General features: G+C 40.1%; 1 protein-coding gene across 1 annotated transcript in view; it reads right to left on the minus strand.

Moving 5' to 3' along the window:
• Nucleotides 1–7,465: 7,465 nt before the first annotated feature.
• LOC149444120 (polycomb group RING finger protein 2-like) overlaps nucleotides 7,466–22,393 on the minus strand; it is a 61,573-nt gene continuing 46,645 nt past the window's right edge. Inside the window, exons 6-10 of the mRNA XM_089654878.1 lie at nucleotides 20,544–20,655; nucleotides 19,502–19,544; nucleotides 19,275–19,373; nucleotides 15,521–15,601; nucleotides 7,466–10,753 (exon numbers count right to left, since the gene is read on the minus strand). Coding sequence (XP_089511004.1) covers nucleotides 10,445–10,753; nucleotides 15,521–15,601; nucleotides 19,275–19,373; nucleotides 19,502–19,544; nucleotides 20,544–20,655 — 644 coding nt within the window. The 3' untranslated portion in view covers nucleotides 7,466–10,444. The remainder of the gene's footprint in view (nucleotides 10,754–15,520; nucleotides 15,602–19,274; nucleotides 19,374–19,501; nucleotides 19,545–20,543; nucleotides 20,656–22,393) is intronic.

Below are 22,393 nucleotides of genomic sequence, written 5' to 3' on the forward strand. Positions count from 1 at the left end.
AGAAGCGTCTTACCTGGGCTAAAGAAAAATAGACCAGGTCTGTTGCTCAGTGGTCCAAAGTCCTCTTTTCTGATGAGAGCAACTTTTGCATCTCATTTGGAAACCAAGGACCCAGAGTATGGAGGAAGAATGGAGAGGCACACACTGCAAGATGCTTGAAGTTCAGTGTGAAGTTTCCACAGTCTGTGTTGATTTGGGGAGCCATGTCATCTGCTGGTGTTGGTCCACTGTGCGTCATTAACCATTTCAATACCGTGCAATTTTACACCTTCCTGCCCAGGCCATTTTTCAGGTTTCAGCGCTCTCACACTTTGAATGACAATTGCGCAGTCATACAACACTGTACCCAAACTAAAATTTTATCATTTTCTTCACACAACTAGAGCTTTCTTTTGGTGGTATTTAATCACCGCTGGGGTTTTTATTTTTTGCTAAATTAACAAAAAAAGACCAAAAATTTTGAAAATAAAACACATTTTTCTTTGTTTCTGTTATAAAAGTTTACAAATAAATAATTGTTCTTCATAAATTTAGGCCGAGATGTATTCTGCTACATGTCTTTGGTGAAAATAACCCAAATTAGGATGTATTTTTTAGTTTGTAGGAAAGTTATACAGTTCACAAACTATGGTATAGATCTGATTATTGATCAATCCTGAAGTACTGACAGCCAATCTAATTTCTTGAGGTCCAAGAATGTCAGAATAGTACAGATATCCCCAAATGACCCCTTTTTGCAGAGTAGACAGTCCGACGTACTTCATAAGAGGCATGGCGAGTTTTTTGAAGTTGTATTTTTTTGTCATAATTTTTCGGAAAATTAAAAAATTAAAAAAATTATTTTCACTATTTTTTTTTTTACATACTGTCACCAGTGCAGTACAGCGTCATCATATAACTGGCATGGCGGTGAACAGGGACACTGACTGGTGACAGTATGAAAAAAAAAAATATATATATATATTTTTTTTATTATATTTAATTTTTTATTACATTTTTTTTTAAGTTTTTTTTTCATATTTTACTATGACCAAAGTAGTACACTGTTACTATGGTAACACTGTACTACTTTGGGGAAGTGATCAGTATTTTTTTTTTTTTTTTTTACACAATTTGCTTATAGCAAAGAATTACTTTGCTATAAGCAAGCATTTACCTGAATGAAATCGATTCATTCAGCTTTTTTTTTTTTTTTTTTGTGCTTAGCTGTGATTTGGTCACAGCTAATCACATGACATGTGCAGGTGATTAGCTGTGACCATTCACAGCTAGGCACTAGTATACAATGGATGGCATCATGAATGAAGCCATCCATTGTATACAACTGTCATGTGACCTGCAGTGATTGGTCACAGCAGGTCACATGGTACCAGCAACGGGAGCCGGTACTCGGATCTGTCATCGGCCGTGTCCGAGGTGCACGGCCGGTAACAGATCGCACTGCTGCGCCGCTCTGCATTAGCGCAAACGGCGCATGTGCGGGAGCACGCCAAATGGCGTGCACCCGGAATCCAGGGACACAATTGAAGCCGCCAAACGGCCATTGGCCGGGCGGCTAATGGTTAAGTCCAGCATCAACGCAGCGTTTCTACCAGGAGATTTTGGAGCACTTCATGCTTCCTTCCGCAGACGAGCTTTATGGGGATGCTGACTTCATTTTCCAGCAGGAGTTGGCACCTGCCCACACTGCCAAAAGCACCAAAACCTGGTTCATTGACCGTGGGATTACTGTGCTTGATTGGCCAGCAAACTCGCCTGACCTGAACCCCATAGAGAATCTATGAAGCATTGCCAAGAGAAAGATGAGAGACATGAGACAATGCAGAAGAGCTGAAGGCCGCTATTGAAGCATCCTGGTCTTCCATAACACCTCAGCAGTGCCACAGGCTGATCGCTTCCATGCCACGCCGCATTGAGGCAGTAATTGCTGCAAAAGGGGCCCAAACCAAGTACTGAGTACATATGCATGCTTATACTTTTCAGAGGTTCTGATATTGTTCTATGATATTGTTTTATTGATTGCATGTAATATTTTAATTTTCTGAGATTGTGGATTTGGGGTTTTCATGAGCTGTAAACCATAATCATCACAATTATGAAAAATCATGGCTTGAACTATCTTGCTTTGCATGTAATGAGTCTATCTCATATATTAGTTTCACCTTTTAAGTTGCATTACTGAAATAAATAAACTTTTGCACAATACTTCAATTTTTTGAGCTTCACCTGTATAAGAAAAACTGAGCACTTCTACTGCAGGCAATACATGGGTCGAATTCCGAATGAATTTCCTTTAGAAAATTGGATGTTTTGTGTATTTTGTAATCCAATGGTGCCACCACTGATTTTGAAATTCAGCCAAGCCTATCATTTCACCTCATGTTGCTACAGAAAAGAATTTTCTTTTTTTCCATGTCACAGCTCACGCTTATTTCTCTTTTTATTACATTTCTCGCACAATTCTCCCATCATTGATTAGAAATTTGTTAGTTTTTCAAAATATTTCCAACATTCCTGATCACTCAAATTTGATAGTCTCGAAAATCAGCTGTTGCTTTGGCCTATTAATGTGCAAAATTCGAATGAAAATATTTTTCAAAGAAAATTCTTTTGGAATTCAACCAATGTATGGACAGCTTAAGGGTAGACATATTGTCAGATGACACAAAAAGTAAATTTATTCTCACCTGATGTACAAATGCAGCCCCCCACACACACACATTAATGTGGAAAAAAAATGAGAAAAAGTTTAAAAAATTATTTTTTAAAGTTTTTATTTTAACTCCTTGACCATCTTAAATGTGCGGGTGAGCGGCAGCTCTGGGCAAAGCGACATACCCCTACATCGCTTTCTATTTCTAGGTGTGAGCACACATGCGTGCACCCCCCGTCAGTCCAGGGAGAGAAGAGAGGACACCACACTGCGTAAAAACATTACATTTTACACATGCGTTAGATTAGCACATTTAACCCTGTGATCTCCCTTATTAACCCTTTGATCACCCCTGTCACCCAGCCAGTGCCATTAGTACAGTGTCAGTATATAGAATATTTTTACTGATCACTGTATTCCTGCTTCTGATCACCACCATAACTAGTATAGTGTTTGTACAGATCAATATAATGATCATGAACAGAATTATACTAGTATCCCCCAAAAACGCAGTGTTAGCAAGATCAGGCCCGTTCGCTGCCAGAACTAGCGTTTAGCTTCTCCGCTGTTTTTAATGGAAGATTTATATCAATTGATTGTTGGCACAGCCATCCAAAGCACTGGTTACAGTGAAGTACACGGACACAGGTCAGAGTGAAACAGCACAGTTAACCCTTTGACCGACCCTCATGTTAACCCCTTCCTGCCCAGTGCCATTAGTACAGTGTCAGTGCTTTTTTTTTTTTTTTTTAGCCCTGATCACTGTATTGGTGTCACTGGGGATGTCAGTGACACCAAGTCAGTTCCCCCCAGTATCAGAATGCTTGCCGCAGTCCCGCTATAAGTCGCTGATCACCGCCATTACTAGTAAAAAGATTTAAAAAAAAAAAAGCCTAGTATACATACTGCCATTTGTAAACGCTATAACTTTCATGTAAACCAATTAATTTACACATTGGGATTGTTTTAAGCAAAGACATGTAGTAGAATACATTTTTGCTTAATATTATGATGAAATTTGATTTTTGAAATTTTTTACAGGACATGTTTAATAGCAAAAAGTCAAAAATACAGTTTTTTTTTCTCAAAATTGTTGGTCTTTTTTATATATATAGCGCAAAAAAAAAAACCACACAGGCAATCAAATACCACCTAAAGAAAGCTCAATTTGTAGGGAAAAAAAGACAAATTTCATTTTGGTGCAGCGTTCCAAAACTGTGCAATTGTCAGATAAATTAACGCAGCGCCAAAACGCAAAAAAAATGGCCTGGTCAGCTAGGGGGGTAAATCCTCAGGAGGGAAAATGGTTAACAGACCAAAAGGTAGAAAGTAGGACATACGTTGCTATGGTTTAAATACACTTTAAAGCCTTGTATACATGGGCTTCAGCAGGCAGCTTTTTTAGAGCTTTTAAAGCATCCAATGCTCCATGTTAAACAAGCACTAACTGAAGCTTGATTAAAGCTAGCATTTTTAATAAGAATGCTAGCTGTCACTTTAAATAAGCTACTGGCAGGTTTAATCAAGCTTCAGTCAGTAATACATCTGCTTAAAGCCTGCTGAAAACTTTGCAGCAGTGTGCTGTACACACTGCTATTATTAAAAACTGAAGCTTGGGTACAGGGGTCTAACATTTCTGTTTTCGGGCTTCAGCTTGTATACGAACAGCATGTATAGCTACCTGGTGCAGATTATTATCAAAGCTTTCAGCGAGCTTTAAACAGCTTTTTTAAAGCATCCTTTAGCTTCAGTTTATGCATGCAGAAATCTGTTTTGACTTCAATATATAAAATATTAATTTTTGTTGATCAATGTGAAAAATAAATCCACTAATGTAATGCTCCATTACAGTAAAACACAAGAATGTCCAATGGGGATATTTTTGCACTCTACAAAATACGTGCAATGGCAACAATCCAGTTCAAGGTTGTTTGGATTTTAAATGTTGAGTTGTTGAAAAAACATTTCATGACTGGTTTAATTCGCTCTACATTTGTGCTTTTTACAGACATTTTATAACAGACATATTTTGATCTATGCATTATAAGGATGTTTTCCTTCTCTATAAAATCCTTTTCTTGGCCAAGACACAGGCTTCCATTAATCAAGATCATGGGTTATGTGCTCTCAGTTTCAGGTTAGGACACTGGCAAACAAAGCTGTTATAATACATAGCCATTTAGCCCCTCCCACTCCCAGCAATCCTTAGTTTTTAGCAAGCAATAAAAGAGTACACCAGGCAGAGGAGGAGTGTAGCCTTTGTTTTGTAATATACTCCAAGAAAAGGATTTTGCAGGTAAGTCAAAATTCCTTATTTTTTAATCATATAGATCAGGCTTATGTTAATCAAGACCATGGGATGTCCCCAAGTAATACAACTGAGAGGTAGAGAACAAAAAATGTCCCTAGAGGCCCAGAATTTTTGAACTCACAAGGAGTAACCTTCAGGTCTAGGATGGAGTGGACATCCCCATTAGGCTTTGTGACCATTTGAACAAAAGCCCTGAAATCAATCCTCTAAAGGGAACTGGAACAATCGCTCCCAAAAAGTGAGGTTGCTGCAAGGCACCCTGAAAGGCCTGCAACCTTGTCAGAGAAGCTGGGAGGTTTGAGAGCATAAAGCAGGGAGGAGGCATTATTCGAAATTTCAGCCTGTATCCATGGGACATTACTTCCCCAAAGTTCTGAAATGCTCTGAGTTCAGGTAGCTGAAAAGGCCAATAGATGTCCCTGCAATTGATGGAAGTGGGAGTGGCACTTTATTGCAAGGAAGATTTGGTACCCGGCGTGACTGGCTTGGACTTGCAACAGAACTGGTAGAGGACTTTAGAAGTGATCTGGGCAGGATGAAAGAAACTCCTAATTTTGCTGCGGACACCTTAGCTTTCTTCTTACAGGTAAACGTGACTTACATATTGAAGCTAAGAATTCTGGAAATAATTCTGTTTTACAGAGAACTACTCTTTTGAGACATTTCTTACAGACCATCTCTGCAGCCAGTGAATCCTGTGCATCTGACAGCCTAAGAACCAGGCAAACGTTTTTGCACAGGGAGTCTGCCAAATTGCCTATGCAGTAGCACAAGGATACTGGGAGGAGCTCCAATTTTTGGAGTACAGAGGGATCCATCAGGGTTGCATGTTGTGCACTTGGTCCACGCTGCCGGTTGCATGGCTGAGCTCAACAGAGCAAAAAAGGCTTTGAGGAGGTCCTCTAACCTCTTGTCCACATGGTCACTGAAAACTCCGATGTCCACATCTGGAACTTTCAGGGATTCAAGAAATAGCTGGATTCACCACTGGAACTTTCCACTTTGTGTGGTGTTGTCAACTGGTTACTACTAAGCAAACCTCTTGGGGGAGTACACCATTTTTGTATTAGTAGGTGAATCAAAAAGGACCTAGTAGTTTTTTTTTTTGTATTTGGAAATAGATTCCATACTGGTGACCTTAGGTCCAGATAGTGAGGATGGCTCTAACGTCAAACAGACTGAGGGTAACTGCCTAACCCTCTGGGAGGAGTGTTCTCACACTTCTACATCTTCCTTCCACTCCTCACCTTCATTGGGAAGAAACATTGCTGCCATGGTTGAGTCAGACAACTCAGCAGGGGATGCCAACTGGCAGACTATTATATCCTGAAAATTCCTCTGCAATTAAAAAGAAGGAATGGGGGTACCTAAGGCGATAAGGGGAGACACTAGAGATTGAAGACTGAGGTCCAAAGTACCTGAAGCAGAGTTTACAGAGAACCTAAATATCTTAACCACAGCGCTATGCTCATCATTTGCTGGCCTGACCCCATCATATTTCCCTTGTGCATGCTGTCTGCCATTAGTATGAGGGGATCACAACTAATTGCACAACCAACCCAGAAGGTTGGTACAGAGACCTGGGCAACAATTTGGAGCATGGTATGTACTGGAGCTGGAATGTGCCTTGTCTGTAAGAAAGCATGTGCTTTAGATGGTAGCCAGAGCTTGAGGAGGACCAAGGAACAGTCGGGAAGGGTGGGACTGCACACAGAGCCAGCCAGTGTAGGGTATTGGGTCCAATGACATTCCCCAGGAATGGGAAAGGGACTGGCTATGAAGGTTGGTTAGAAACCACACAGAGGAATGGGCAAAGACCTGGGTCTTTTTTTCCAGGGTACTGACACCTTCCCAGGGGAAAACCCAGCAGGTGAGGACTCTCTGCTTCATTTGCTTTGGAAAGGCTTGCCTCCTCTTCCATGCAGGGGGTTTTCAGGAACTGGGCCAGACTGGTGCAGATCACCACTGTCTAAACCTCTACAGCAACCTGCAAATAACTGAACCTCCTTCCCAATATTCCAGGCAGAAATGTGAATTATAAGCCAGAAATCTTTTCTCAGTAGAAAGAGGTCATCCATCACTCAAGGGCACTAGCAAAAAAAAAAAAAAAACTAAGGATTTTCTGGCAGTGGTTATATGGGCTGTCCTAATATCTTTGATTGCCAGTGTCCCAACCTGGAAGTGGCAGCATGCAACACATGGTCTTCACTAATGAAAGCCTGTGTCCTGTACTGTACAATTAAGAAACGTGTTAGATACCATCTGCTTATAAATATGCATATGTAGAAACCGTACAGCCAAAACAGAGACTGCTTTTCTGCCTGTATGTCTTTCTGCACTGCTTCCATACAGATAACATACGCTGCCATAGACACGTACTCTCATTTAGATTTCTTTGGAAAGTAGAATTCTGCTTGAAGTACAAATCTAGTAAAACCAACACTCCAGAGCCTAGGGCAGTTAGTGGTGTTCTAATTTATACAGTCAGCAACACACACATATAAGGTTGTTTGCCTTTATTAATCACAGAAGAGACACCCACAACCCCAAATCCCACCCATGAACGGAACACAAAACCTTTTAGGAAAGATAAGAAAGGAGGGACCCTGTTGTGCTATATTCTGTGGTGGCCAGACTGTTTTTATAGAGGGTACTCGTACCACATACATTCAGCAGAGCAGCAGTGCCCCCTTGGACTGCATATTGTTCAAAAGTGCTCAGTCGTTACAGGATATCCAGTCGTGTCTCTACAAAAGCTTGACCATGAAAGTCCACACACTTACAATACATTAACCATGCCGCAGAAAACTTGTGCATACTCAGTAATATATAACAAGGGTTCTTCAATGTTAGAACAATGTTTTCTGCATTCCCTTAATTCCAAAGTACAAATGCAGTCATGTGAAAAAATATGTACAAAACAGACAAAACATTAGCTATTCATTTAAACAATGCCTACAAATAAAGCATATATACATGAATAAAAATACAAAGAAAATCTGTTATTTAACAAAAATATCAATACATTTAATTAATGTGCTCAGGAAATAGAAAGTACACCCTTGGCCTCAGTGGCTAGTATTGCCCCCTTTAGCAGAAATGGTTTATTGCAGGGACTTTGTATAACTGCCCATTAGTCTGGGGCATTGACTCCTCTGTGCAAAATTCCTTTAGATACAACATTTTTGTTTGTTTCCTTGCCAGTTTCAGCTTAAGGCTTTTGACAGAACAGCTTGCAGCTGGCCAGCTACACAAGCCATATGTCTGCTGCATTCCCTTCTACTATAAGCTCATAGTCATTACGAGAATCTTGAACTAGAGTCCCCTAGACTCCACCGGAAAAAAAAAAGAAAATTCAAAAAACCTGGAACTAAAAACTAGTGTCTCGCTAAGCAAAAGGTTTAAAAACTAGAACATAAAATCCAAAAACATAAATAAAAACACAACGGTCCTGCAGCTACACAAAATGGTAAAGGAAAAAAGTCCACAATGTCTACACAAAATAGAAAAAAAAAACCAAACAAACATAAAAGTAGAGCGTTGACCACTATACTATAGTGATCTCTAGTGGATGAAATGTATAATGGTTATTAGTTTGTTTTTTTTTATATAGGAACCGTCCTATAGAGAATCCAATAGTCAGAAAGGAGATCTGAAAGAACATTCAGCAGTGATGAGGCACTCTACGTGGTGGGTGGTTACACTAGGTCCCAGTTGCTCTATGGCAAGGAGAATAATGACATTGTGCAGCGCACTAGTGCATTATCAACAGGTAACGCTACTCAAATGTATCTACGTAAGAGTTAAAACTGGGCAGTTTCACCCGGATAGATATCACAGACACAAGTCACAAGAATTCTACTATCCATTGAGATCGAAAATTTGTAGCTACGGTATAGGGACTCACTCGTGGTTGGAACGGTCGATGTAGCATAACGACCTAGCCAGTATGGGAGGTAAGGCGATCACATACCCAGAAGTGGACGTCTTGCATACCGGCTAGGTCGTTATTCTGCTGAGGACATGGACAGTTCTAACCACAAGTTAGTCCACTGCAGCGGTTGGCTCACTACACATAATTATTTATTAAAGCAAAAAAAAAAAAAGTAATAGCTGTGATCAGCAGCTCACAAGCCAATGATCACAGCCATTCATTAAAAACTGAGCACACCAAGCACTCTAGATGGGGTGTTATCACAAGGCATAGGTGAAAAGCAAACCTCCAGATTTTTAGCATAAGTGGCTTATTTACAGTTTGGCATACTGTTGATTTTCACAGTTTGATGAAAAGGTACAATCTAAAATTAACATGTATTTGTAATGTTTGCTTCTAAATTTTGTAGAAATTTTATGTTGTGTGCGCGTTTGAATGATTTTGATGTATATTTATAGGAAATGTTTTTTGGACAAACATTTGTGCAACCATTGTGGCATGGACAGAATCTGTAGCATCTTTTTTATTTCATGGGTTCTTACAGAATTAATATGGTATAGGGAGGGTATTTTACAAACTTTAGTAATAAATAGCAAAACATGATAAAAAAATGGATTTTTATCTAAAGCGGAATGATTGCTTTCAGATGATATGATGATCTTTTTAAAATCATTTGCCAGACTCCTAGGCATTCACAACCTCCCGAAGGGCCTTAGAGAGTTCTTGATCTTGGCATGACGACAGCATATGTCAATAGAAAATAAAGAGCACCAGGCACTAGATAGCTGAAGTTTAAACCTTTCACTGCCATAATTGTAAGGCTTACATTAGCAGCAACTACAGCAGTTACATGTTCGCGACTATTAAGTGTTACACTTCCTTGGTAGGGTCCGACCCAGCATGTATCTCAGGCTCCGCTACCTGTCCTGGACACTGGACACCTGGGGCTTCCATTGTGGCATCAATGAGGACGATCAGCAAACACGTTACTTAGATGAAAGGAGCCAGAAACCATGCACATTCATCACTTCTGGTTTTAAAATGGTGTAAATGTGTTTAAATCATTAGCATCTAATCTGAAAAACCTCATTCCAATTTCTAGTATTTTGTGGTGGTAAAATGTAGAGATGTAGCTACTTTTTCCACATAACAAATCTGCATTTTTTTTAAATTTATTGATTATGAAAATAAAAGACACCATGTCAATTGAACATGTCCCCTTTTTTGTAGGCACAGAATAAAGACCGAATGTTTGCCTGTTGAAAAAGTCAACATTTTCCATGGGATGTACTTAATTTTCACATGACTGTATGTAATAACCATATGGGAGTTTTAAACGAAGCTAGCCATGGGGCACTGGAGAAGCATCATTCAAACAAGAATGTGCATTTTCTCCCTTCCCTCTTATAAATTATAATACAAAATATTACAAAAGATTTTGGGTGTAAGCAGGGATTAAATTACTCTTGTATTATCCATAGAAAATAAAAAAAGTCCTTCTTTCTATTTACATATGTATAAAAAAAGCTCTGGGTAGGCAGACCACTCAAGTGAGGGGTGGTCCCGGTGCTCCATTGAGAGAAACTTTTCGGCCCTTGCTGGCTGAGTGCCCATTGTGGAGGGAAGGGGCTGGAGGGAGTTCAGTGTTGGGGCTTGGAGAGCTCTGACAGGGAGTTAAAGGGCTGGGTAGAGATGAGGATGTGGAGGGAACTGGTGCTGGGCTGTTCGCCTTGTCACTTGCTGAATCCCCTTCTGAGTTCGTTGCTCGGTTGGGTTCCTGCAGGCTTCTTGGGCGGCTAAATCGTAATCTTTTGCACGTCGGCTGCACACGATACTTGAGAGGCAGTGGTCCTGTCTGGAAAGCAAGGTGGAGATGTGAGTAAAGAATAAATGGAAGAATTACAAAACTGAATAAAAGAAAAAATAAACCCTAATTCAGTGGTTCTTAACCTGGGTTCGATCGAACCCCAGGGGTTCGGTGAGTCAGTCTCGCGGGTTCGGCGGAGGTGAAGACCCACACCCGACTCATATGATTCGTGCAGTAAATATTCATTATTATGTTTTTGTTTTTGTGTGAAAATCATGTTTTAATGGTTTTGTTCTTTGTTCTTAACGGTTTTGTTCATTTTGTGCACCTATGTATAAATATATACCTAAATATATACCTATGTTTTGAATTTTAAAAATCATATTTTATTTTTCCAATTAAGAAGGGTTCGGTGAATGCGCATATGAAACTGGTGGGGTTCAGTACCTCCAACAAGGTTAAGAACCACTGCCCTAATTACTTAACCTGATCACTAAAGCCGGCGATAGACTGATTGAAATGAGGCCAGTTTGGCAGGAACCAGCCAATTTCGATCCACCTATGGACAGGCTAGTTGTACTGAAGTCAATCTATTGATCAACGTCAGTACAATGAGCCTGCTGTCTTTTTTTTTTTTTTTTTTTTACAGATCCCTGCCGGGAACTATAGCACCCAGCAGAGATCACTGTATTTTTCCGGTGGGGAAGGCTCCTTGTGTTCCATGTAGGAAGAACACGAGATTGCTGCAGGAGGGATTCCCCCAACAACATTGACAACACAACCTGTGGTTGAAGGATAGAAAATTGCATAATGTATGGCCTGCCTAAAATAGGATTGTTGACTTACTTTCAAAATACTTTTCTTGAAGTACATACAAGACTCAGGCAGGGCTGGGTTTCAGGACAGTATACAATACAAGAGTGATCAAAGACAAGAAGGGTACCAATTCCTGTGATAGTCTTCAAGAAAACGATTTTACAGGTAAGTAAGAATTCCTATTTCCTCCGTCATATATCGCAGGACAGAGTATTGGCTAATTCTTAGATCAATGAGATAACCAAAAGCAATCTAACAAGGGGTGGGCAACACAGCAAACAACAGCTAACAGATGCAAAAATAAAAACAAAAAGGAGAGGTCTAAAATACATCTACCAAGCAGACCTTAGGAAACATGAAGAGAACACCAGGTGACCTTATAAGTAAGGACAGAGAGGAAAATTCCTGACAGGTTAAAATAGTAGTTTCTGAACTGTTAAAACCAGGTTAAGGTCCCACGTAGTCAACAGAGAATGTGCAGGATGAACAAGGTGAGTAGCCCCCATGTACGAAAGGTCTCACCAGGGAACAAGAAGCAAGAGACCACTGAAAAAGAGGACCACCAAGCCAAGATCTGACCCTAATAGCAGTTAAAGCCAAAGACTTGTCCATAGCCAACTGGAGAAATTACAGAATTTGTCCCAAGGAATACTTCCTGGGCTGAAATTTTCTTATCTTACCACCTCACTTGGAAAGCATGCTTTCCAAGTGAGGTGGTAAACCTTGCAGTAATACAATTTCCTAGCTTTCAAGAGGATGACCAAAACCTAAAGACCCTTCTCCTTTGGAACCTGGGCTTCAACAGACAGTCTGGACAACCCTGTAGGACTCACGAACTGCCTGGTAGGAGCTTAGAGTATGTTTGAGTACCACGCCCTACTTGGAAAATTTGGTGCAATGAGAATCACCAGATTGCCTTTGATGTCTAACCTGTGATGCAAGCGAGGAAGGAGCTGGAGAGGGGGAAAAGCATAAATCCACTTTACCTGATCCCATCTAGTGACTAGGCCATTCAATGCAAAGGTCTGAGGATCCTTGCTCCTGGCTTAAAATTTTTGTTGTTGAACTTGGACGCCAGGAGGTCCACTTCCCCACCTTTCTTAGAGCTTGAACACCTCTGAGTGCACAGACCATTTTCTGGGATACAGATGCTGACAGTCAGACAGGCTGAGAATTATATCAACGTCTCTGAAAGTAGTGCGAGTTCTGCTGTCCACCTGATGATTTATATACGTCACTGCCATGGCCTCCTCCTAATGTACCCTGACTGGGTATCCCTGAAGGTGGGAGGGCCAGTGCTTAAGGGATTGTCTAACTATCTTTCGCTCCCAAACAAAAATTAGACGCTGAGCTTCCTCCGATGACATATCCCCTGAATGAGTGGATCCAGGACTCCTCCCCAACCCAACAGGCCATGTCTCGCCAGCTAATCAAAAAAAAAACCTCAACCTAACCAATCCCCCTATCCACATATTCAAGGGGGAATCCCTCTACTGTGCAGACTGGCTGCAAGCGCTTGTGACAGACATAACTGGGACAGGGGCTTTTGGAGGGGACTGCAGGCTAGCCTCTTGTCTACTGACCATGGGTCTTGGCATCTGACTGGGTTCTCTTCTTTGGGAGGTGTGTGTTTGGGAGAACCTTTAGAGTAATTTTATTTTGGATTTAAGTCCATGTCTCCCCGAAACACACAGACTCTGGAAACTGGAGGACCAGGAAACAGATTTGGGGTGTCTGTGCCCAAACCACATTTGACTGCTTCAACCCCCCTCCTAGACTCAGAGCAGATGTTAATATATTCAGCTCAAAACAACCTAATGCTGAGGTCTCCTGTTGTAATCTGTTTACTGTTGTGTCTTTGTCACATTGTTAATTGAGTTATTGTGCCAACTATGGTTTCTGTCTGTGGCCTAGTCCTCCTGGAGATTCCTACATTATTAGACTAGTCTTGTGTCAACTTCACCTCGTTATCTAATCAGTGTGGGATGTTTATCCCAATGTGTAATATATATTTTTTTACTGTTCATGTGGGGACTGCCCCTATTTCTGAAGTGTATAAAAACCTCTTTTTCTGTTCAATAAAGTAGTTCCATTTGCACCTAAGCTAATGTCATCTGTTCTTGAGTGCAATGCCCAGCTATAATACCCTGGTCCTGAGTGCCAGCGGTGAGGAAGCAGTTCTCTGACGGGAGCACCCAGGAGGGGTGCTAGGCGGTCTGTCACAGTGCTTATCAAGCAAAAATATATAGACAGTCCTGCTCAGGTTGCTGATCACTAGATCAAGTTATCCCGAACGGGAATGGCCACACTTGGATCACAATTCGGCCGCGGTTCCCGCTGAAACACCCAAATTTCAATCCATGTATAGCCAGCTTAAAGGAGAAATGTCAGATCGAACATTTTGCTGGGAAAAATCATCAGAAGAGAATGAGGGCCCCCACCCAGATTCCTCTTCCTTTCCTCCATACAACAACTGCAAGGCAGATAGAGAAAAAACAAAACACAGGAAAACCAGATAGGAGAGGCACACAGATGCATGTGGGGCTCTTACTCCATTGCCGTAATAAACAGCCCATTGCTCCATGATACTACAGTAGAAATTCCACTCTAGACACACAGGTAGTGGAGGAATTGTGCACCACACAAATAGGTGACAGACACAGGTGAGCCATGGAAAGAAGAACTGCTGGCAGAGTTCTTAGAAGGGGTCTTAACATAGCCTTGTGTACCATTAGTCACTTAAGTGTCAGCAGAGAGCTCATTCCCCCACATCCTTATGCCTGACCACTGAGGCAATCCCATAGGGTTACTCACCACTACCACAATGCAGAGCTCAAGAGGGAATAACTGCAGTGCCCAAACACTGTTGGCAGTGGGGCCGCAGAATGGTGTCTGCTCTGGAAAAGAGTCCCAGGATGGCATGACCCAGCCTGAGAAACAAATGGCACTCCTCTCCTGTGGCCATTGGTGGGCACAACAAGGATAGCAAAATGGCGACAAATTTCAATACCCTATATTTTCCATAGGTGACACTTTAAAAGCCCTGTAGGTAATCAGTTTAGAGTTAACCATGAATATTAGACCGAGAATTATTGCTCTCACTCCAGAGTATGCAGCAATATGTAACATGTAGCACATATAAATGGATGCGTTAGGGATGTGGGGGTTGGGGGGGGGGGGATTTTAGGTACTTTGGTGTAAATGTAATGTTTTGCAAGTTAAAAAATATATTTTTTACAAAGCTTTTTTAATTTTTTTCTCACATAGGGAATAATAAAAAAAAGTCCCCCATGTGATGCATTTTTGATGACAAGTTCTCTTTAATGACATGGGTCTAAAATATTCCTGATGTTTCACCTGTCCTCCAATGAAGCTGATGGAACATCACGATTTATTAGCTATATGAAAGCGACATGGGGGCATTGCCCAATCACTTCCATCTACCCCTGCCTTGCTTCCTGGGCTCTGCAAACCCATCAGTGGATCCCATATAAGCATGGTGTGTGCTGCTGGGTGAAGGGGAGGAAGACCAAAGATCCGGGTTACTGACCCGGAAGTGACATGTAAAACTTCATTTCTGGGTCAATGCCAGTAAGAGGTGGTCAGCGAATGTTCATTTGTTGGTCGTCTCCCCCTCCACTCAGTGGCACCTGCCATGTTTGGCCTGGGTCCGCAGAGCCCAGGAAGCATAATGGGCACGTACGGGTTCTCCAACTTTTACGAGTAAGCCGAGTCAAGCTTTATGGACACTTTAACGTACAGTATAAGCCAACGTGAACTATTGCATGCCAGGTATACCTTCTGCTTTTATAAGTGTATTGTGAGCAATTATATATTCGTATGGAATGTGTACTGGCTGTGGATTTATCAGTTTAGATCCTGTCCAAAATAAAGAATTACAAAAAAAAAGTCATAAAAGGTCCCTTTAGGAAGAATTTACTTCCTATTGCGATATCTCCTAAAATAGAAGTCGATTATTAAAGAAGAGAAAAAACTTACCCGGCCCCAGGGGTAAATATAAGCAATATCCATTAGGGTGTAATAGTCCTTCAACGGCTCTTCCTCATAGAGAATCTCCACCTTCAATCAAATCAACAAAAACACAGTTTACAAAGTGAAAGAAAAATCATGAAGGAAAACACCACCTCTTCAAAAAAATGTATTCACAAAAAGAATATTCTAATATCAACAGCAATTTTGCTCACAATAATGATGACTGCTTGTGATAGAATAAATATCTATACTGCTGCTCCAGACCCTTTCAACTCCTGTGTATTTAGGTGCAAGCACCACTCTCATCCAACCATATGTTTTTTTAAAACAGTGTGAATGGACCTTTACCCTCTCTACAGTATTTGTCATGTGTACGGTTCTCGTCAAAAGTGAAAGTATAAGAAAATCCTAAAATTTTATGTTGTTACCAGAACAGTAAGAAATGGGAAATCTTCCAAATAAGCGCACTAGTTCTGGTGACAACCAGGGATTTCCTTAATTTGAAGGGATTTCCTCTCACTTTTTTCTGGCACACAAATGGCAAAAATAAAACTGTCAGGGGCTATAACCCTCCCTTACTCTCACAAAAATTTTAAAAAAAAAATGTTCTATTTTAAATTAACCAGATACAGTCAGGTCCATAAATATTGGGACATCGACACAATTCTAAAATTTTTGGCTCTATACACCACCACAATGGATTTGAAATGAAACGAACAAGATGTGCTTTAACTGCAGACTGTCCGCTTTAATTTGAGGGTATTTACATCCAAATCAGGTGAACGGTGTAGGAATTACAACAGTTTGCATATGTGCCTCCCACTTGTTAAGGGACCAAAAGTAATGGGACAATTGGCTTCTCAGCTGTTCCATGGCCAGGTGTGTGTTTATTTCCTCATTATCCCAATTACAATGAGCAGATAAAAGGTCCAGAGTTCATTTCAAGTGTGCTTTTGCATTTGGAATCTGTTGCTGTCAACTCTCAAGATGAGATCCAAAGAGCTGTCACTATCAGTGAAGCAAGCCATCATTAGGCTGAAAAAACAAAACAAACCCATCAGAGAGATAGCAAAAACATTAGGCGTGGCCAAAACAACCGTTTGGAACATTCTTAAAAAGAAGGAACGCACCGGTGAGCTCAGCAACACCAAAAGACCCGGAAGACCACCTATTTTTTTCAAATTTTTTGCTCTTTGTTTATAGTGCAAAAAATAAAACCGCCCAGTGGTGATTAAATACCACCAAAAGAAAGCTCTATGCGTGTGAAAAAAATGGTAAAAATTTCATATGAGTACAATGTTGCATGACCACGCAATTGTCATTCAAAGTGCGACAGTGCTGAAAGCTGAAAATTGGTCTAGGCATGAAGGGGGTAAAAGTGCCCGGTAGGCAAATGGTTAATTGGAGAAGCTAGGAAGGTGGGCTGGTGACATCATGCTCCCCACTTTGCATTTTCTGTGATTGGACAAAGTGACCTATGAATGGTGCCCATGCTGAGCCGTGCCTGCTACAGTAATTTTCAGCCTCCAGAGAGATCCCACAGGTATGGTATTATATGCCATACCTTGGACCAATGTAACCATGTAAAAATATCCACATCTGAAATTCTTTTTTAAGCATTTTGGGTACTTTCAGGGGGTTGTATGAAGAATGTACATACACATTAAAAGGGTACTAACATGCTCAAATTGAGACGTATGTAAGATAATGAGACCTACACCGAGAGGTATATACTTTGTTGAAGTCCAGATACACTAAAGTTAAGGACTAAGGCTTTTTTTTTTTCAGCCAGCGAGCTGACCGAAAAAAATTTACAGATTGCTTCCCCACCTGTATTCTCTCCGCTGTCAGAATACACGGATCAGCGATTGTAGCCCATTGGCCAAAGCCAAAGTTTCCACATTCTCGCTCGATAGCACTCAATCATTAGATGGACTTCTGTCGTTTGACAGCAGCCCACATGGATAAAAATTTAACTGGTCCCTGCTGAACCAGCCAAATTTTGGTTCATCTATGATTTTTATCTATCTTTTTGCAGGTAAAAAAAAATGTGCATTTATTTTTTTTTCATTAGGAGCCTATAAAGCACTGTACCCACCATCAGCAGATCACAGGTGCAATCTCAGGCTCCTGCAGACTGTCAGTGTAGAGGTCTGCCCATACCTAGTACATGCAGGCAATTACACAATGATCAGAAGATCTGATTTCAAGTGCTTACCAGTGCCCTGGTAGTTCATTGAGAGCTACAAGCTTGTTTATGTATATTCTTTTTGATATATTGTAGACTGCATTGCGGTTGAAGCTTTTCTCTTTCTCCCCTGAAGAAGCCCTTGTTGGGCGAAACATGTAGGGAATTACTGCAACAATACAGCCTTGCTTAACCACTTCCAGACCGGACACTTTTACCCCCTTCCTGACCAGGGCAATTTTCAGCTTTCAGCGCTATCACACTTTGAATGACAATTGCGCGGTCATGCAACACTGTACCCAAATGAATTTTTTACAATTTTTTTGAGACAGATAAAGCTTTATTTTGGTGGTATTTATTCACCGCTGGGATTTTTATTTTTTTTGCTATGTAATTGAAAAAGTCCAAAAATTTTGAAAAAAAAGTGGTTTTTTTATAAAATTTTGCAAATAAATAAGATTTCATCATAAATCTTTGCCAAAATTTATTCCGTTATCTTTTTAGTAAAAAAAAAAATCCAAATTAATTTATAACCAAAAATAATTTTTAAACATTTTTTTTTACATTTTTATATTATTTTTTATTTTTATTAAATTTTTTTACATACTGTCACCCTAGCAGTACAGTGTCACCATGGTGACACTGTACTACTTGTGGGGGGGTGATGAAGATTTTTTTTTTTTTTTTTTTTTTACACGGATTGCTTTTACACCTATATAGGATGTAAAAGCATTAATTTCTCTTTCTCTCTGTGTGCATTCTTGCACTCATTGAGAAGTACTGAGTGAGCTGTGATTGGTCACAGCTCGTCACATGGTACAAGACTGTTGTGAATAGCCTTGTACCATGTGACCTCTGTGATCATTCACAGATTTCACACGTAGTAAACAATGATGTCACAAGTGACATCTTGCTTACTACTTTGCATGTGATCACTGATTGGCCAATCAGTGATCACATGATCGGGACCTTGTACAGAGGTCCCGTCCGACAATCGGTGTTTCACTGTGTCCGGAGGACACAGCGTGCACCGGATCGTGGTGCTGCGCGCTCCTAGGGAGCGCGCACAAGCAGGGTACAGTGAGGCCGTTTATAAACGGCCACCCGACCCTGCACTGCCACCGTCCGGCCGTTTATATGCAACGGCCGGTTGGGAAGTGGTTAAATTTTTGTTTTACAGTATTGTAATTATTTACCCTTTTTTTAAATCTGTTTATCACTGTAAATTTGCACCCTGAAAATCTCAAAATATCTAGTTAAACATTTTCAATGGCTGACAATAGTTGTACTTTTCCCATTCATAGAACTCTACGAAAGAATGAAGTAGCTGGGTGGGCAGAGATGCAAGGCCATGTTTTTTTTTTTTTTAAATTGAAGATTTCCAGCCCCGTTACAATGGGGGCTAAGGGTGGTGTGGGGGCTGCTCATTTAGCAACATGTTACACCTAAATATAGGTGTAACATGTTACTAAAGGTGAACTTAACCTTTAAAGCTTTGACATTATGAAATGTGGAATACCTTCAAAAAACAAAAAAAAAACCCAAAGGGCTGTTCCTGATTTTGTGACATACCTTGTACCGGTTTGGAACGTCCATTTTGTTCCGCAAGAATTTAGCGAGGTGTGTGATGGTCATTGCTGCAGGACAACGCAAGAAGCGAAGACTGTTCCTCTGTAAGGAAAGAGGTGGTAACACAATTAAAACTCCAAATACAATTTTCTTTCTACGTTGTATAGGTTTTTATAAAAGAAGATTTTTAAAAAGAAAGGAAAAAAAGATAATAATGCAGCTCAGCTTACTTTCTCTGCATTGTCACTTTCAGCTGAATCCCGTAAGTCGTCCCTGTTGACAAAGTGTATAAACCATAAAGCAATAAATATGTATAATAATAATATTCCAAAGCGACAATATTTTTAGTTGAAAAGTTTTTGTTGACCATGGGGCAGAATTTTGCAAAATGCATTGGGTTCAAAAGATGAAAGAAAGGAAGGGGTGTCATCATCCCTAAAAAGTACAATGGAAAACTCCTCTTATTGATGGGACTTTTAAGGCACAAATGTTATCATATAGTAAGCTAACAATTCAGCAGAAAAAAAAAAAAAAAGAAGGACGATTTTATTTTTACAATCTTAAAAAAGACATAGGAATTTAAATACAAAGTATGGCAGTATTCATAAGTCTTTTTTAAGATTGGAAAAATAAAATAGTCTTTTTTTTCTTTTAAACTGCTTAATTGTTAGCTTATTATTTGATAAAATTTATGCCTTAAAAGTCCCATCAATAAGAGGACTTATCCATTGGGTTCAAAATAAGAGTGTTAGGCTTAAGTAGAACTACAGACAAAACTTTTTGTTTTCATTTTGGATAGAGTAAGGGAGTGGTATAACCCGTCACATCTTTTTTGTTTTTTTTTACCATCTATGTCTCATTGCAGAGATTTCCCTTCACTTCCTGTCCCATGGTCAAAACAGAAAGTGAGAGGAAATCCTTGCAAATGAAGGGAATTCTTTGGGGGACCCCAGGTCACCAGAACTAGTGTCCCATTGGAAGATTTCCCCTCTATCACTTTTCTGGGTACAACCCAAAACGTGGGGGTTTCTTTTACTTTTGCTTTCAATTAGAATGGTAAACAGGAGAAATAGAGAGGGGAAATCTCCCTAATGGGAGCACAGACTGCAATAAAAACTGGCAAGTGTTCAAACCCCTTTCTAATCTGTCCAAAATTAGAAAAAAAAAGTTATGCTTTTAATTATACTTTAAGAGTATTATTTTAAATGTCAAAAACCGTGATGACGTTACATTGACAGGAAATTCAACAAATGTGAAAAGCACAGGCTTTACCTGGCATCTTCAGAGAATTGGATGGAAAGGCTGATATTCTCCTCTTCATGTACCACCATGTCGCCACTCGCCGTCACTTTGTCCCCCTGCTCAATGCTGGAGCCACTGTTTGCTATCAAAGTCCACAACAGCAATAAAATATTATTGACCACAATACCACCTCCCAGATTCCACTTATACCATGGTCATATATGGATATTCTATAGCAATAAAGAGATCATAAAGAATAGAACGACCAAGAGTGAACACTTATATTAGGAAAAAGAAAAGCTGCTGGAAAATGCCCATAATCATACATTCAATACTAAAAGCAATCTACGCTGATTGAAATACATAGCCTGCTATTGGTCATCTACATATTATCTTAACCCCTTCATGCCTAAGGGTAAAACAAATCTTAATGCATAAGCACAATTTTGCAACATTGACATGTGTTAGAAAAACCGTAATATCATCACCACTACTTTGTCCTGAAAAAAAAAAAACCAAGGTATAAATTCACCTGGATGTAGAAACTGCACTTTCATTTGGTGGTAAATGGTAATGGATATCTCCAGATTTATTTTATCATAGGAAAACTGGCCCAAAATAGTAAAAAAATAAATAATTTTTTTAAATTTAGCTATGCGTTTCTTGTAACTACCATAACCTACCACCAAAGAACCCAAAATAAATTTTCCAGCTCTTGACGATCGCAGCGATACCATTATGAGTATGTTATTTGTACCCGTAGTACAGCCCAGAAACAATAGTGTGTATTTTGTTTACCTAAAACACACTAACACCAATTTTGTTTTTTTTAAATCCTGACCTTTGACCCTGACCCAAACACTTACCCTGGCACTAAACTAGATCAAACCTTGATCTAGGTATTTTTTAATATTTATCTTTTTTTTTTTTTATTAACAAGCATTTTTCCCCCTCTATGCTAGGAGTTGAGAGATACAATGTATCTCTCTCCTCCATTCATAGAGAAAAAAAAAAACACAAGGGGGCCGGGCTGTACAGTGACTGATCGCTGTGATAGCCAATCAGAGGCTATCAAGGCAATCATGTGATCCGGAATTGGGGGTCCTGGCTATCGATTGTTAAAACGGGACCCGTGGCTCTCAGTGACACCCCGATCTTTGTGCTGGTAGCGTGCTGTGCAGCGCGCTCCCAGCAGAAAGACAGGTACGCAAATATGTGGCCCCATGGAAAAAAGCCCAGTTCTGTGAGGACGCATATTTGTACGACGTCGGCATCAAGGGGTTAATATATTCTATTTCTGAGAACTATACCAACTTTACTTGCTGCAGGTCACTGACTCAAAGTACTGATGTCACTGGACTAGCATGACAGCCATGCAACTAGCATATTCAAAGGGTGATCAGGAATAGCTTCCTACATGTTACTTTCAGCACAGGATATATTTAGAGGGTAAATCAAATTATTTATTAAAACTATTCAAAGGCCCTCCCTTATCTTCACCGGCAAGGGTAAAGAAACCCTGAATCAATCAAAAGCTCGACCAGTCAGACTACTAGTAGCATCTATCAAACACTAACGTCTATCGACTATTTCTAAGCTGACTGAGCAGAATACTGTAAATGTGAGACAGCTCTGTACATTTCTATAGACTACCCATCCAAAACTCATGGGAAATAAAAAAACAAAAAACACGAATGTTGTCAACTCTTGCTCTGCATCCTCCATTGAAATCTTTTGGGATGTACCGCCTATGTTCATGGTCCTACAGTGGTTAATGAGAATACAAATGTGGCCAAGCTTTTGTGAGATTCAGACAAGAAGCCATAACTTACCAGAATCCAAGGAATTTTTTTTTACTTTAACAGTGATTACAAAGAATA

This window comes from Staurois parvus, unplaced genomic scaffold (genome assembly GCF_062004578.1).
Source record: "Staurois parvus isolate SC_StPar_1 unplaced genomic scaffold, SC_StPar_1.0 ptg000813l, whole genome shotgun sequence".
In the NCBI taxonomy this organism is placed as follows: domain Eukaryota; kingdom Metazoa; phylum Chordata; class Amphibia; order Anura; family Ranidae; genus Staurois; species Staurois parvus.